The sequence below is a fragment of the Anguilla anguilla genome, chromosome 18 (assembly GCF_013347855.1).
Source record: "Anguilla anguilla isolate fAngAng1 chromosome 18, fAngAng1.pri, whole genome shotgun sequence".
NCBI lineage: Eukaryota > Metazoa > Chordata > Actinopteri > Anguilliformes > Anguillidae > Anguilla > Anguilla anguilla.
The window spans coordinates 12,548,777-12,563,266 of NC_049218.1; the positions used below are offsets into that span (position 1 = coordinate 12,548,777).

A 14,490-nucleotide genomic window follows, 5' to 3' on the forward strand; every position below is an offset into this window, starting at 1 on the left:
GTAGTGCAGAGAGAGAGAGAGAGAGAGAGAGAGAGAGAGAGAGAGAGAGAGAGAGATGTAAAGGGAGGGGAAAAGAAAGAGAGAGGGGGTGTGTGAGTAGGAGTGAGAAAAAGAAGAGACAAAGAGGGAGAGAGATTTAAATAGAATGAACCGGGGAAAAAATAACAAGACAGAGAAACAGTGAGCAGGGGCAGGGGAGAGAGAGGGGGAGGAGGAGAGAGAAACAAAAGCCAGAATTCTGTTTCATCTTAATGAAAAACTGAGTCGTGCAGCGTCTGAACCAAATCCCAGTGAGCAAATCATCCAACTGGCCCACAATCTGGAACACTGGCCCCGCCCCCACAGCCCAGCCCTCAAGTCATTCGCTAGAGACTTTGGCATTCTAAATGAACCTGATTGGTCAGATACTGGTTGATTCTCCTCCACTGAACTGGATGAGAATGCCTGTGCTTGGGTCTGTGTGAGAGTTTATTGCCCAATTCATGTCTGTGAACAGTTAGCGCCTCCGTAGGCTAGCTCTGCAGGCCGAAAGGACCCAGTGTTTACTGCACCAATAACATCCCTGGCATTCTTTCACAGGAAAAAGAGCAGCGGACTCCACAGGGCCCTGGAGCGAGGGGGTCGGGCGAGCTCTCCCCGTGGGAGCCGGCAACGTTCCCATGACCCCCCCCCCCCACCCCCCCCGGACCCCGGGGGGTCTCACAGCACACCACCGGAATGCTGTCCCTGTGCCAGGACAACCACACCAAGAGCCCATTGTGTGCCAACTGTGCCAACCGGCTGCACTTATGTCACACTCACAATGTTACCCCCACATCAGACCCACGCACAGTGTGCCACATATCACAACACTGAGGGCACTACAACACACCTGGAGACAGGTGAATCTGAACACTGATTATACAAAACTTTGGGGCTGTCATTGGCTATAGGACAGGACGGTCTTGGCTATAGGGCAGAAAGCTTGGTGATGTAACTCATTAGTACAGGGAGGCTGGGGCTGGATTACAGAGGGGAACTGTGTGCTATGATTGGTTGGGAGAAGTGGCTTCACTCAGCAGTATGCGCCGGGATTGGCTGCGGCGCTCAGCTCGCTCTGCTGTGATTGGCTGCCCCACCTCTCATGGCGTCCTGCAGGCCGTGCAGACAGGCGGCGAGCTGGGTGAAGACGGCTGTGGAGCTGCTCTGGGACAGGGCATCCGGACGAACACCTGCAGACAGCGTCAAACGCGTTAGCACCTCCCAAACCTACACTAAACAAACTATTAGAGCCATTAGCACACGTGTAATCAGACACCGTGCTGAAGCACCAGCTCTGCAGACACATCGACGAGGCGTTGGTGCAGTCTGGAAGTCAGCTCAAATGACACTTTCTGAACTGAGATCCCTTCTCTATCTCTTACCCTCTTTACTTTCGCTGTCTGAATGAAGCAATACTACAGAATGACAGTGGATGGTCTGCCCTCATTCGAAATAAAAAATTCCCAGACATTCGCATATGACTGGGTCAAATCTGCAGACCCAGCCACACAACCTATGCCCACCCAACACATAGAAGCAGCCAAACGTAGTAAGACCTCAGAGGCACAGATCCCATCAAACATACAGCAACCTCACCCTCTCCCCTGCTCACAGCGCACAGCCTCGTGTGCAGTAAATCCAGCTCAGCGTTTAACATGGGCGGCACTGCACCACAGCTCAGGAGGAAATCGAATTTACTCTCAGTTAAATTCCATTCCGCTTTTATTGTGCCTTTATCACCTCTGAGGAGAAGTGTGCGCCTGTGCGTAAATTTCCGCGTGTGAATAAAGCTGACGCTGCAGAAGCTTTTCATAAACGCGACGGGCGCCCCCGTCCCCGCCGGCACACCCGCGGGCTCTTCTGCGCGCCTCAGCTCGCCGTTTTACAGCCCCAACCCCCCACCCCCCACCCCACCGCTCACAGGACACCCACAGTAACTCACCACCTACTGGAGCGCGCATAAGACACAAATCATCATCCAGCGCCAAGCATGGCTGAAATTTGTTGGCGAGCTCACTTCAGTGGTTTTTATTTCTTTTTTTTTTTTTTTTTACACCTAAGTCTAAAAAATGGTGATCCTAGCACTATGTAAGCATTTTAAAGTTTAAACTACCTATGCAATATAATCCAATTAAGGTTATTTTTCTTCGGTCTTTTCTATGCAACATCCTTGGTGTTGCTTAGGAGTTTGAGTAATACGCAATTTTAATTAATTCAAAAATGTTCTAAATATTTCTCTAGAATTACTACTTAAAAGAGTCCTTGTTGCAGAATGCAATGCTGACCAAATGCCAATAACATTTCTGATGACCAATGGCGTACAGGATAGAGTCGCTCTCCCTTCCCCATTTTATCCGTTCCATACTCTTCCACATCCACATTTCCTATATCTCTTCTATTCCTCTTCCATCCCTCTAATCTCCTTTCTCCCACCCTGCTCCTCTCTCTCTCTCTTCCCCCGCCATGTCCTTGCAGATAAACAGCCGTATTTGGAATATGCTTCAGAAACGGAATCGGCCACACCTCACACTGGGCAAACAGGCCAACGGGAAGCACTGGGAGAGGCTGGGACAGATTAGATCAGCTGTTCACTGATCTCCATCCCATTAGCAGCCATCAGAGCCTTAACTCCTCTTTATTACCACAGTTTACTGTGCCAACAGTGCAGCTGATCCAAGCACTTCCAGCTGCAATAACAACATTGCTGCTACAAGTAATAACAATGCTGCTTTGCATATTTTTCAAAGTGTCAGAAGTGCTTTACAGATACAGAACAGAAAAAGGACCGGAATTAAAAACTCTTCACTACAGTAATGCGGCAGGATTTCCTGAAGTAAACGCGCATACACGGACTCTTTCTGTAATGGTCTGTGACACAGATATGCCCCCTAGTGGAACTGAGGGGCAGTGCCGCAGTTGAGTGTGAAGTGCTCTGATGGGGCACTGATTCAGCAGGTCAGGGGTGAAAGGTCACTCACTGGGCAGGGCCAGGAGGGTGATGTAGTTCTGCAGCTTCTCGAAGACGGACGTCATCTTCCTCATGTCGCTCTGCAGCTCTCTGTTCTTGGAGGAGAGTGCGGAGGTGCAGAGAGAGGCCTCGTTCTCTTCCTCCAGACTGCAGGAGGAACAGAGAGAGGGTCAGATGCAAACGTACGCACAAATGCACACTCATGTACGATAACAGGCTCCAGGAGGTAACCCCACAAAGTCAAAGGGACTCATTCCAGACCTCTGACATTTTTAACAGGGATTAAAATAGCCTTACCTAAACTGACCAATTAAATGAACACTCTTCATGACTACAATTCATTGCCAACACCTTCATATGCACCGAGCAGTAAGAAGTTCTCACATTGCACGGAAGAACTTAAAAGTGGTGGATGTGCAAAATGAGCCATTACAGCGACATTTAAGCTACGTTTCAGACACTCTTATCCAGAGCGACTTACACAGCTTATGTTCTTAACATAAAATCCATTTATACAGCGAGATATTCAATGAAGGATTTCAGGCTAGGTATCTTGTTCAAGGGTACAACAGTGCCCCACATGGGAATCGAACTTGCAACTTCAGAGCTGTAATCCCGATTCCCTAACCATTACGCTACACTACAGACCCTCGATCAAACGCATCACTGATGAGAGGACAGAAACACAGAGGTTTGTGTGGGGCAGACGGACCTTTTGAGCTGGTAGGGCAGAATCTTCTGCAGGAAACAGGTGTAAGATGTGAAGTGATCTGAGAACTCCTTGAGCTTCCCCACTGTTTCCTTTGAAGGGAAAAGGTGCAGTCAGGAATAGTGGACAGGGGCATTAACCAGGAGCATTCAGAAATACTGAACAGGAGCATTGCCCAGGAGCAGTCAGAAATAGTGAACAAGAGTATTACCCAGGAGCAGTCAGGAACAGTGAACAAGAGTATTACCCAGGAGCAGTCAGGAACACTGAACAGGAGTATTACCCAGGAGCAGTCAGGAACACTGAACAGGAGTATTACCCAGGAGCAGTCAGGAATAGTGAACAAGAGTATTACCCAGGAGCAGTCAGGAACACTGAACAGGAGCATTACCCAGGAGCAGTCAGGAACACTGAACAGGAGGATTACCCAGGAGCAGTCAGGAACACTGAACAGGAGTATTACCCAGACTCACCAGCGTAGTGACTGTGTCCTCAGTGATGCTCTGGTGCACTTGCAGTATGCCATCCTCCAGGGGGCGCACATAGGCCGCATTCTCATGCAGGTACTGGGAGAACTGCAGAGACATCAGAGTCAGCAACAGAGGAGAGCAGTACAACCCTTCAGCATTACACACACTAACAACACAGCTCTGGGACCCCCACACGTTCAAGAACCTAACACCACAGATATCTACACACACTACTACACATAATATCTCCCATAAATTATCTATGGTACGCCAAACTCCACAGAGGCAGGGGACGTGCAGAAGGCGAGCACACGGACAGAGGCGCCCCCATGTGGCTGAAGACTGCCCACCTTCTGGTTGAGGGGAGAAATGGGCTCAATGGAGGAGTCCAGGGGGTAGATGTGAACCCTCTGCTCCGTGTAGCTGTGGAAGTTGAGCAGCGCCGCCACCAGGTCCTGGACGAAGGTCACGGCCTGCCCCGCCACGTCCCGCGCTTTCAGCTGCCCGACGGAGGGGGGAACAGGGAGCGGAGGAGAGCAGAGAGGTACGGAGGGAGCAGGCAGAGAAGGGAGTGAGAAAGGGAAACAAGAAAAAGAGAGAGAAGGAGGAGGAGGACGAGAGAGGGGGAGACGAGAGAATCATCACTGGCACATCCTCAAAATAGCACCGGCATCATCACCACCACCACCACAATCACAATATGACATCACCGACACTAAGAACACAAAAACAACATGGAGGCCCACATGTGCAGCTCACCTGGTGTCTCCTGTTGTGTGGAGGGACATTCAGAGTGTTGTAATCACTGTACTCTGGTGAAAGAGAACAAAATACACACACAAAGTCAACACAGAATTAGCCAAGCTAATTTCTACCTGATTCTCTCTCAGAGAGCACTAATCACTGATCCCCCTGAAGAGACTGTTCTCATGTCTAACTACTCTCAGAGCACTGAAATCACTCATCTCCCAGTGCACTGTTCCGATGAATTTCAGAGCATTGAAACCACTCATCTCCCAGTAGACTGGTCTGTTGAATCAATTTCTGCATCAAACGGGGAGGGAAGATATTCAGACTATGAATGGTTCAGTGGATGTGTGTGCATTAGGGCTGGGCGAAAAAAACATTATCGACAATTGCCTAAGCGTAATAACAATCATCGCCGCCATGCAGTATAACTTCCATCCTTTTTTCGTTACAGCTGTAATCCTCAATTTTTCATATTAAAAAATGCCATATCTGACACCTTTTCACGCTGGCATTATTGTACCAATATACATTCAATGTATCTGCATTCTGTAATTGCTCCTCTACATGCAATTTTCCATCGGTGCTGACGGGTTTGACCACCAGTCACCACAGATGTTGACAAGTCCACCAAAACTGATAAACCAAGGATTAACACCTTAATCATACCTGGTGTGGTAATAAACATTCAAATTTCAGAGGCCACACAGGCCTTGCAGGTCCCATGCGACTGAAAAAAAGCATCACATGATCACATGGAAACTTGTTGCCAATTGGCTGTTTTTTTCCCAACACCCAAAACTTTTTTTTCCACTGGAACCATTTCACAAGGTGTGGATGTTTACTACAGCATCAGGCAATTTTTTTTTTTAAATGACTAAAGAAAAGCAATACACCGCAAGATGGCGCTCAAAAAAAAAAGAAGAAAATTATTGCTACAGTACAGCGCGCAGCCCTAGCGTGTGCACAGGGTTCCCCACTCACTGGTGTCGTTGAAGGGCACTTTCTCCAGGATGACGCTGCTGCTCTTCTCCAGCTGTCTGCTCAGTTCCGTCTGATACTTCTTCAGCTGCTGCTGACTGCAAAGAGAGAAAACGCTTTCACACGGACTGACCAATCAGGGCCCAGCTCTCATAACCACTGACCATTCAGTGACCGTTTTAACAGGCAGGCCATTCAGGGCCCACCTCCCACATGCTGATCATTCAGGGACAGTTAAACTGGCGGACTGCTTGGCGCCCGCTTGACAAAGGGCGACTGTTTCAGGGGCCGCTGCACGCGCAGTGACCTTTCAGGGACCCTGTCGCGCAGCTGCCCGCTGAACCAGCAGGTCACACGCTGCCAGTGACTCACCATTCCTCGGTCCGAAGCCGACATTCTTTGGCCTCCCTCTCTAGGGTCTGTGATTTGACCTGCACGGGGAAGATCGCCAAGCCGCCGTCAAAAAGAATCAGCATCGGCCACAAAATGGCACTCAGCAATGAGTAACCAACACTTCCCCCTCCCTCCACCAAACTTCCTCTTTTACTCACAACTGGGCCACCCGTCTCACTCACCAACTCTGCCACCTCCACCAATCTCCTTTACTCACTCGCTTTCTCTCTAGTACACATTATGAGCTTCCTTTGCTCGTGTCTAGGCGGCTCTCATTGGTCCACAGCCACCACCCCTTTCCCTATCTTTTATCATCTATTATGACATAATCAGACTGTAGTCACCGCCCCTTTCCCTCACTTCAATTGTGACACATTCAGTTTGTAGTCTCCGCCCCTTCTCCCTCACCTCCAGACGGGCCTTGTCGCTCTGCAGCTTCTCGATGGTCTCCATGTACTTCTGCGTGAGGCCGTCCACCACGGCCTGGTGCTGCTCCGAGTCTCGCTCCAGCTCCTCCAGACGGGCCCGGAGCTGGGCCTCCTGCCGCCGGTGCTGCTCGTCCGCCTCGAAGAACTGCGGGAGGGGGGAAAGGAGAGCGTTCACTGCGCTGTCGCACGCGGTCACACGCGCCGGCGCTTACGCGCACACGCCTGCACGCACCTGTATGTGCAGCCTCTCGTTCTCCTGGATCTTCTTCTGCAGGTCTTCGTCAAACACTATCTGGGCCTGCAGGCCCTGCTGGGAGGGCGAGTCTCCTCTGTGCTGTGGGAACACGCCACAGCAGGCGGTTAGGAAAGACACCCCGAGGCTGAGCATGTGAGCAGGCACGCCTGATAAAGGCCTGCTGGTTCCTGGGCTCCTGAGTAATGGACCTGGCTAATGCGATTACGGGAAGTGCACAGGAGCGTCCTGCGGCCTGGATCAAATCAGGAGCGTCCTGTGGCCTGGATCAAATTAGGAGCGTAGCAGCACAGACTGTGGCCAGCAGAGCCGCGTGGTAATGCACTACTGGCCATCGCGTCACCAACGGAGGGAGGGAATCAGTTGGCGAGGCAACTCCCGGCAACACCGCTCACTAGCGACCTCTCTGGCTGATTGGGAGGTTGCGACCACCCACGCCAGTCGCTTCAGCTGCGCAGGCTGCAGTAGGACCATCTACAGCAGCGTGCTGCAGTCCTGCGCAGTGGATTGCAGCAAGAGAAATGAGCGGTAAAACTGCAGAGTTTCAGATGCTGCACGTCCTGTTCTGCATGAATTACCGGAGGACGTTGCAGCCGGGGGGAGGGGCCCACAAGCGTGCACGAGTACAGTCGCATAGCGAAATCACACCTGTCACTCAGAGCATATGCCAGCTGTCAGAGTTATTACAGGCAATTAAAACACAAAATGTGGTTACAATGTGTTGAAGAGGAAAAATCCTCAGTCAGCCTGTTGCATAAAAGCTTCTTATTCCTATGGTTATATTTCAGTAAAGCAGGAACGTGAAACAGGAAGATCATCAAGATGGATCCAGTCATGAAATGTCAGGGGTTGGCAATTCCTGCAGCGCTGTTGTTTATGCAGGTTTTTTGTTGTCACCAATTACACTGACCAAATTAGCCAATTAGCTGAATATACTTATACTGGCCAAATTAGCTAAACAGTTGAATAGACTCCTCTGTCCTCCATTCCAGTCCAGTCCACTATCCTCTCCTCTCCTCCTCTCCTCCTCTCCATCCCCTCCCTTCCCCTCTCCTTTCCTCTCCTCCACTCCTCGCCTCTCTGTCCCCTCCCTTTCCTTTGTATCCCTTCCCTTCCCCTCCTCCCCTCTCCTCTCCTGTCCTGTCCTCTCCTCCTCTCCTCTCCCCTCCACTCCTCCTCTCACACTCCCTTCCTCTCTACCTTGCTCTTCTTGCCCTTGGCCTCGCTGGCTGCCAGCTCCTCCTGCAGAAGCTCCACCCTCTTGGCCAGCTGCTGGTTGCGGAAGCTCAGACTGTCCATCTCCTGCTCCACCTTGCGCAGGCTCTGATCCCTCTGCTTCAGCTGGTCCTGCGGGACGGACACACGGACAGACATACAGACAGACGCACAGGGTCAGGCTCAAACTGAACACCACCACCCTGCAGGCTGGCATGGTGTTCAGGGGGTTCTGCTGTAGAACCCACAGCAAAATGGACAATGGAACAGTTCCAACTTTTCAGCACACATTCCACATTTCATAGACTACACATTTAATTTCAGACATAACTTACTTCATCTAAATCCCCTTGGTAATATTTTGATCATTCAAATTTACAACATTTACGTTGTACTAGCAAAGTTCCTAATATATGACGGCCCACTTAGATGTGCTTTATTGTGCTAATGTCCACATAGCCTTTACTCTGCTGCCTGTACAGCGTGCTGGACAAAGGGCCCCAATGTCCTCCACAGGCAGAGGGTGGCCATTTTAGAGGGGGCTTGTGGTATTGGGAATCCATTTTCTAGGGAACAGGGATGGATGAAAAAAAACACTCCAATTGATAAGGATAATGTAATGAATAAGGATGAGCCTTGCTCATCCCAGCTCGGGAAAGCTATTACAACTCTGCCAAAGAATGAAATATGTATGCTGTGCATATGGGCTGCGGTAGGAAATGCAGATGATGTCAGAGCCTTCCCACCAGTTACCATGACCACGCCTTTTTACTCAACTCCTTTTTAAACAGAGCTGAGCTTATGAGAGTGCTTCCTGCATCTGAGCTTCAATTTTCATTGGACAAAAAAAAAAAACTGCCAACACAAGGCAATGAAGACACATGTGAGCCATTCGAGGATCGTGGGAAGTTTGGCAGTGATGTCATACCTTCAGAGAAGTGGAGCTGCCCTGCTCGTCAACCACGGCCTTCTTCAGAACCTGGTTTTGGGCCCGCAGCTGAGGGCAAGAGTGCACAGAAAACATTACTCTACATAGTCATACGCACGCACAAGCACACACACTTAGCATCCATGCATCAAAGCTGTTGAGAGAGGTAGGTGACAAGCAGAACTTTATAATTCCCGAAATAGGAATTTCTATATCTGCACATGAGCAGGCTCAGTCCTCTGCCACAAAACCTTCTGAAAAAAGAAAAAAAAAAGCAGACAGGAAATGAGCTGGATCACCATCCTGAACAAACAGGAAACCCAAAGATCTGCAGTCAGCTGACCCATCAGCTTTCTGCACACTAAGCATCTCCCGCAGCTAACAGAAGCTCATCTGTTCACGTGCCACTCAGTAACTGAACAGAAGAAGGATGGTGTGCCTTAGATTGCTTTGCCATCGTAAATGAATGACTTGCTGGCAGTTAACCTTGACAGGTGTGTGGGAGGTTTAACTTTCTTTGTATAGCGCCTTTAATTCATACAAAAGCAGCTCAAACTACGTTACAGGAGATCGAGATACATGCAACAATTTACGCAAGTCTGAACTGGATAAGAACAGCAGCATGAACTGGCCTTCGCAAATGACAGAACTTCAGAAGACACAATGTTTACTCTCCCAAGGGCAGCTTCAAAGACCTGATCCTGTCAGGACAGATGCATTTTTTATTTATTTTACTTGGAATATTTATTTTATATGGAAATACCTTAATGGGTAATGACAAATTGGCCACATCTGGGGCAAACAATCAATCGCTCAAGCAATCACTCAATGTATGGAATTATTGATTCATGAGCTACTTCTGGTAGTTCCTGTGCATAGATAGATAGTGATAGCATGAGAGTAAAAGGTGTAAAAGATCACCAGGAGATCTTTTACACCTTTATTAAGTCCAAAAATTACTGCATCTTATGTGTCCTTACATGTGCAAGATGTTTATGGGTGTCGTTGCATTGGCCAGATGTCTATTAATCTCTTTGGAATTCCTAGCATGTCCTGACTGTTCTCCCTCGTTTGCTCTTCTTGATGATTGTCCTAGACACCGCCATTCGATTAACCAGTTCATATTAGGTAATTACACAAAATCCTAAAAATGTATTGATCATTTGCCAAAAAATGTATTTAAAATACGAAAGGCAGTTCAGAACAATATCACACAGGGATTCACACACATAATGTGGTCAACTTGATATAGCTATGTAAATTTAATTAAACACATTAGGTAAAATGGCTTATTACTGCTTATAGTGGTGCATAATGGAGTATGGTTCCTAGATAGATTGTTGCATAATTCTGCATGCACCACATGGGCAAAAATTAAAATAAAAAATGTGCAAACAGACTAACTGTGAAGCTACGACAATAACAATTACGAGTGACAGGAAACCAATAGAATACCCATGTATTTTTACATTAAATGCTAAGTCACGTTGACGTATCTACTGCATCTAACTAAGTTACAAAGTCTTTTCTGAAAAGTACCGACATCTAAAAAGTACAATTCGATTAAAACGCACAGGCCACAGTACAAAACCATATTCGATGTAGCTAGCCAGTTAGCTCACCATTAGTAAGTAGTGAATCTTCATGAGGGTGACTTCATGTACCCCCACTATAATCTTGAACCCATCTTACAGTATTTTGTAAGGCAAGAACTACATTATCAAATACTTAGGCTTTTATTTAAATCAGCACCATTCAGACACTGTACTAACATGATTAATGAGCAGCCATCATCTCCAATACAGTAAATAGCTATAGCTGGTTAACAGGCTTCAAACGTACAAGTGCGATTAGTTCATTTGAACTAGGCATTGAGAAAAGTTTGCTAGTACGCAATCAAAAATAAAACGTATTGACGCTTACCTTCGAGTATTCCTGGGCCAGCTTGCTGTACTTCGATTGCAAATCTGCAGCCATTGCTTCGACTTGGTATAAATTAATTAATGTTGATGCTCTTTATTTTGCTGGTGCTAGCTAGCTATGAAAACAGCAAAAAAATTGCGGAGGACAACAACCAACTGCCTAGTAAACACTGTCCCTTGCACAACGGACGACTATTACCAACGACTAGCTAGATAGCCAAGAACAGCCGTGTCTGTTGTTTGGAGAGGCAGGATGTCAGCTCATTCATGCACAATTCATTTTGCGAAAACACGCAACGTTAAAGAATTAATTTTAGCTAACATTACTCTGCCGGAAACCGTTTATATTTTCTATAAACAGCTAACTATTTTTCTAGCATTACAGCTAACACTATTTAGATATACTATGATGAATATTCTGCCAGAGTTGTAATAACATTAGCTATCACAGTGGGCTAAATCGGGTGGCACCTTTTAGCTAACCAAGTTAGCTAACTTAATTAGAAATGCGTCAAACCGGCTAGGGTTAATTTAGTATATCCGTAACTTTATCCTTTACAACACTTAACGCATAACGTTAGCTAGCTATCTAGGATGCGTTATCTCGTAGCAGATATCGCAAAACACAGTAAATTAATTTTATTCAACAGTTGTTCATTGTAACTAATTGTGTCTATATAATACACTTCGACGGCGTATGCCAACATTTAATTTATATCCCACTGACAAATACACCTTTTCAAAAACAAAGAGAATAATTTCCATTTTTAAGAACAAGAGTGAAGCGGCATTCTCTAAAAAAAAATCATCCGATCAAACAATCCAAGGCCGCAGCTTCCGGCTTTGGGGTCAAAGTTCATAAAACAGATAGGGTTGGTAGCAAAGATCGTAAATACAACAAAGATGCTGCAAATGTTCAGATTCATAATGTTGTCCCTGATTCAGAACGTTTAATTGTATCACAGAACTCTATAATAATTAAACAATTACTTGCAACAAACGTAGTCTGGACTTCTTAATTAAAATAAAAAAGCGGACTTTCTTGTCTCCATGGAGAGTAACGACTTCGTTCTGTGATTAACAACACGCTCTAATGTGGAATAAATTAGTTTGCCTTTACGGGACAACAATGACCTCTAGTGTTTGGATGAGTAAATTGTATTACAATTACATTGTTTTTGTTTTTGCGTCTCTGGTCAGCACCTCTCATTAAAACTTGCTGAACTCGGTTTAGATCCAGAGTACAAGACCTGCTGCAACCTTGAATTTCCCTACGTAAACGAAATGTAGCTTGCGTGTCTGCTCAAAGGGCAATTACTCTGGGTGATCTGGGTTATGTCAAATAATAGACATTGAATTTTCCAGGTAGACTGAGGACCAGTACTGCATTTTAAACTGTTGTTCCTTCGTGGACTTTATATTAGAAATGCTCTGTGGTTGCAAACCATTGTGAACCAAGGAAAGTATTCAATCTGAAAAAAGTAGATTTCAGCTATAGAAGTGATGTTCAATTCAAGACCAGATATTTAAACCAGAGTACAGTCCTTATTTTCCCCTGAAGTTGACTCAATTGCTTGACTCCAACGTAAAAAGCATATCATTTTACCACAGGATCCCAGTGAAACATCCCCAGGGAAAAGATTATCAGAATGGTATTTGGGCACTGAAAGGTATATCTCAAAGTGAAACTGTCCATACTGCAAAACCAAAAATAAGTTTGAAAAAAAAATTTAAGTCTCAGTACATGTCTAAGACCCTGGAGACACATTTTTGCAGTGTGGAATAGTGCTAGCTACCTTGCTACTCAGGCACGAAACTTCAAAGGCAGTGTATCTGTAGAACTGTAGATCTTCTGTCATTTCAGCATTGGTCTCAGCCGTCTTGGTGATGTCACACTATAACATTGTTCTTGCATGAAACAAACTCTTTGGACTAGCTCAGGCATCTCTCAATCAAACAAACATACTTATCTTGTTCTTTCCCAGTCAAAACAAACACACACTTCCCTTGTTCTCATTTACACCCAAATTCAAGAAAAAAAAATCTCACGTGCTTCTTTTCCTCACACACACGCTGCTTGGCGTAGTGTCCTCACACAGACACACTGTGTCATTTCTCCCCCCCCCCCCCCCCCCCCCCCCCCCCCCCCCCCATACACATCAGCACACTGCTAGAGGCTTCAGCTCTGTCTGGTTGCCTGGTAACTGTTGATGTGGTGCAGTTGCTAGGGTGGCAGGGGCTGGTGGGTTGGGAGGGGGGGCATTCTGATTTTCTGCAGAATTGAGGAATGAAGGAGGGGGGAGGGGGCAGGAGGGGCAGGCTACGACAGGAATGAGAGGAGACCCCTGGTATTGAGCTAACAATCAGGGTGAGGCGGATAGCTTCAGGGGCGTGTCCAAGCAACCCATGATCCGGTCCCGCTTTGTGCGAGCACCATCCCCATGATAGATGAACTAATGAGGAGGCGTTGTCAGAAGGGTGTTCAATGGAGCTGCCACTAGAGACACACTGAAACACTGTGTAAACAGGAAATGCACGTTTGAGATTTGTTCAAATGTGACTGCTGTATCACTTATCAGCTTCTGTATACGTGTTCAATGGCTAAATTCCAGCTCAATGTTGGGGAAGCCAATACTTCAGTTCTAGATTAAAGCCTGATTAAAAGCAACATCCCACCATTTCTGATGAGAAGGTCCAGCATTCAACACAGCAAGCTAGTGTACCACTATCCCTTCTCATCACAGTAACAATGTTTACTGTATCATTCATTAAAATGATTACATTTTGAAAAGCCTTCCCATCAAATGTCCCAAAGTACCTCAAAGAACATTGCTTTATACTTCTCAGATAAGTAGTATTTACCTGGGTGATATTTCAGGCAGATTGTACTACAGTGTAAAAATATACTGTATGAAATATGGAGATGACAGTTAAAAATGGCTTGTGGCAAGCAAAGAATGGAAAGGAATATGTGTGTGTGTTCTGTTGCAGTAGGTGAATAAACAGGTACGGACAGGTACCATCTGCCTGTGCCTTCAAGCAAACCAACGTTCACCGCTTTAAAAAATACACACACGTACACGCACACACACACACACACGTGCGCGCGCACAGTCACAATACAGGTTCAACAGTCTGAGGTGTCATCAAGGTGCTGGGATAACAAATGAAAAACACAAGTTTTGCCAAACACATTCCTGACAGCAGGTGGCGGCGTTGCTCAACAACATAACCAGAGAAAAAGTAGGACAGAGGGTTAAATTCCGTGGCTCACCCTTTTCCTCGGCTTGGTCGTTGCTATTATTGGACAGCTTTTGACAAGATTTTGCCTGGCTACTAATAACCAAACACATGCACAACAATTTAATAGAACTGTATCAAATAATGTGCCATGCAAAGTATACATTTTAAGGACAATAGCACACAGTTAAAAACAATAGCACAAGAAGAAGAGG

The 14,490-nt window shown here is 46.5% G+C and overlaps 1 protein-coding gene across 2 annotated transcripts in view; it reads right to left on the reverse strand.

Annotated features, from left to right (window-relative positions):
• Positions 1 to 11,990, reverse strand: part of ppp1r21 (protein phosphatase 1, regulatory subunit 21) — a 21,789-nt gene extending 9,799 nt beyond the window's left edge. The window contains exons 1-13 of one of the 2 annotated variants that reach the window (XM_035401167.1): positions 11,037 to 11,990; positions 9,114 to 9,182; positions 8,171 to 8,317; positions 6,950 to 7,051; positions 6,698 to 6,862; positions 6,269 to 6,327; positions 5,900 to 5,994; positions 4,928 to 4,980; positions 4,519 to 4,668; positions 4,172 to 4,273; positions 3,702 to 3,790; positions 3,000 to 3,136; positions 1,119 to 1,211 (exon numbers count right to left, since the gene is read on the reverse strand). In XM_035401167.1, coding sequence (XP_035257058.1) covers positions 1,119 to 1,211; positions 3,000 to 3,136; positions 3,702 to 3,790; positions 4,172 to 4,273; positions 4,519 to 4,668; positions 4,928 to 4,980; positions 5,900 to 5,994; positions 6,269 to 6,327; positions 6,698 to 6,862; positions 6,950 to 7,051; positions 8,171 to 8,317; positions 9,114 to 9,182; positions 11,037 to 11,090 — 1,315 coding nt within the window. In that variant the 5' untranslated portion in view covers positions 11,091 to 11,990. The remainder of the gene's footprint in view (positions 1 to 1,118; positions 1,212 to 2,999; positions 3,137 to 3,701; positions 3,791 to 4,171; positions 4,274 to 4,518; positions 4,669 to 4,927; positions 4,981 to 5,899; positions 5,995 to 6,268; positions 6,328 to 6,697; positions 6,863 to 6,949; positions 7,052 to 8,170; positions 8,318 to 9,113; positions 9,183 to 11,036) is intronic. The other variant, XM_035401166.1, reaches the window with a different exon arrangement.
• Positions 11,991 to 14,490: the final 2,500 nt, after the last annotated feature.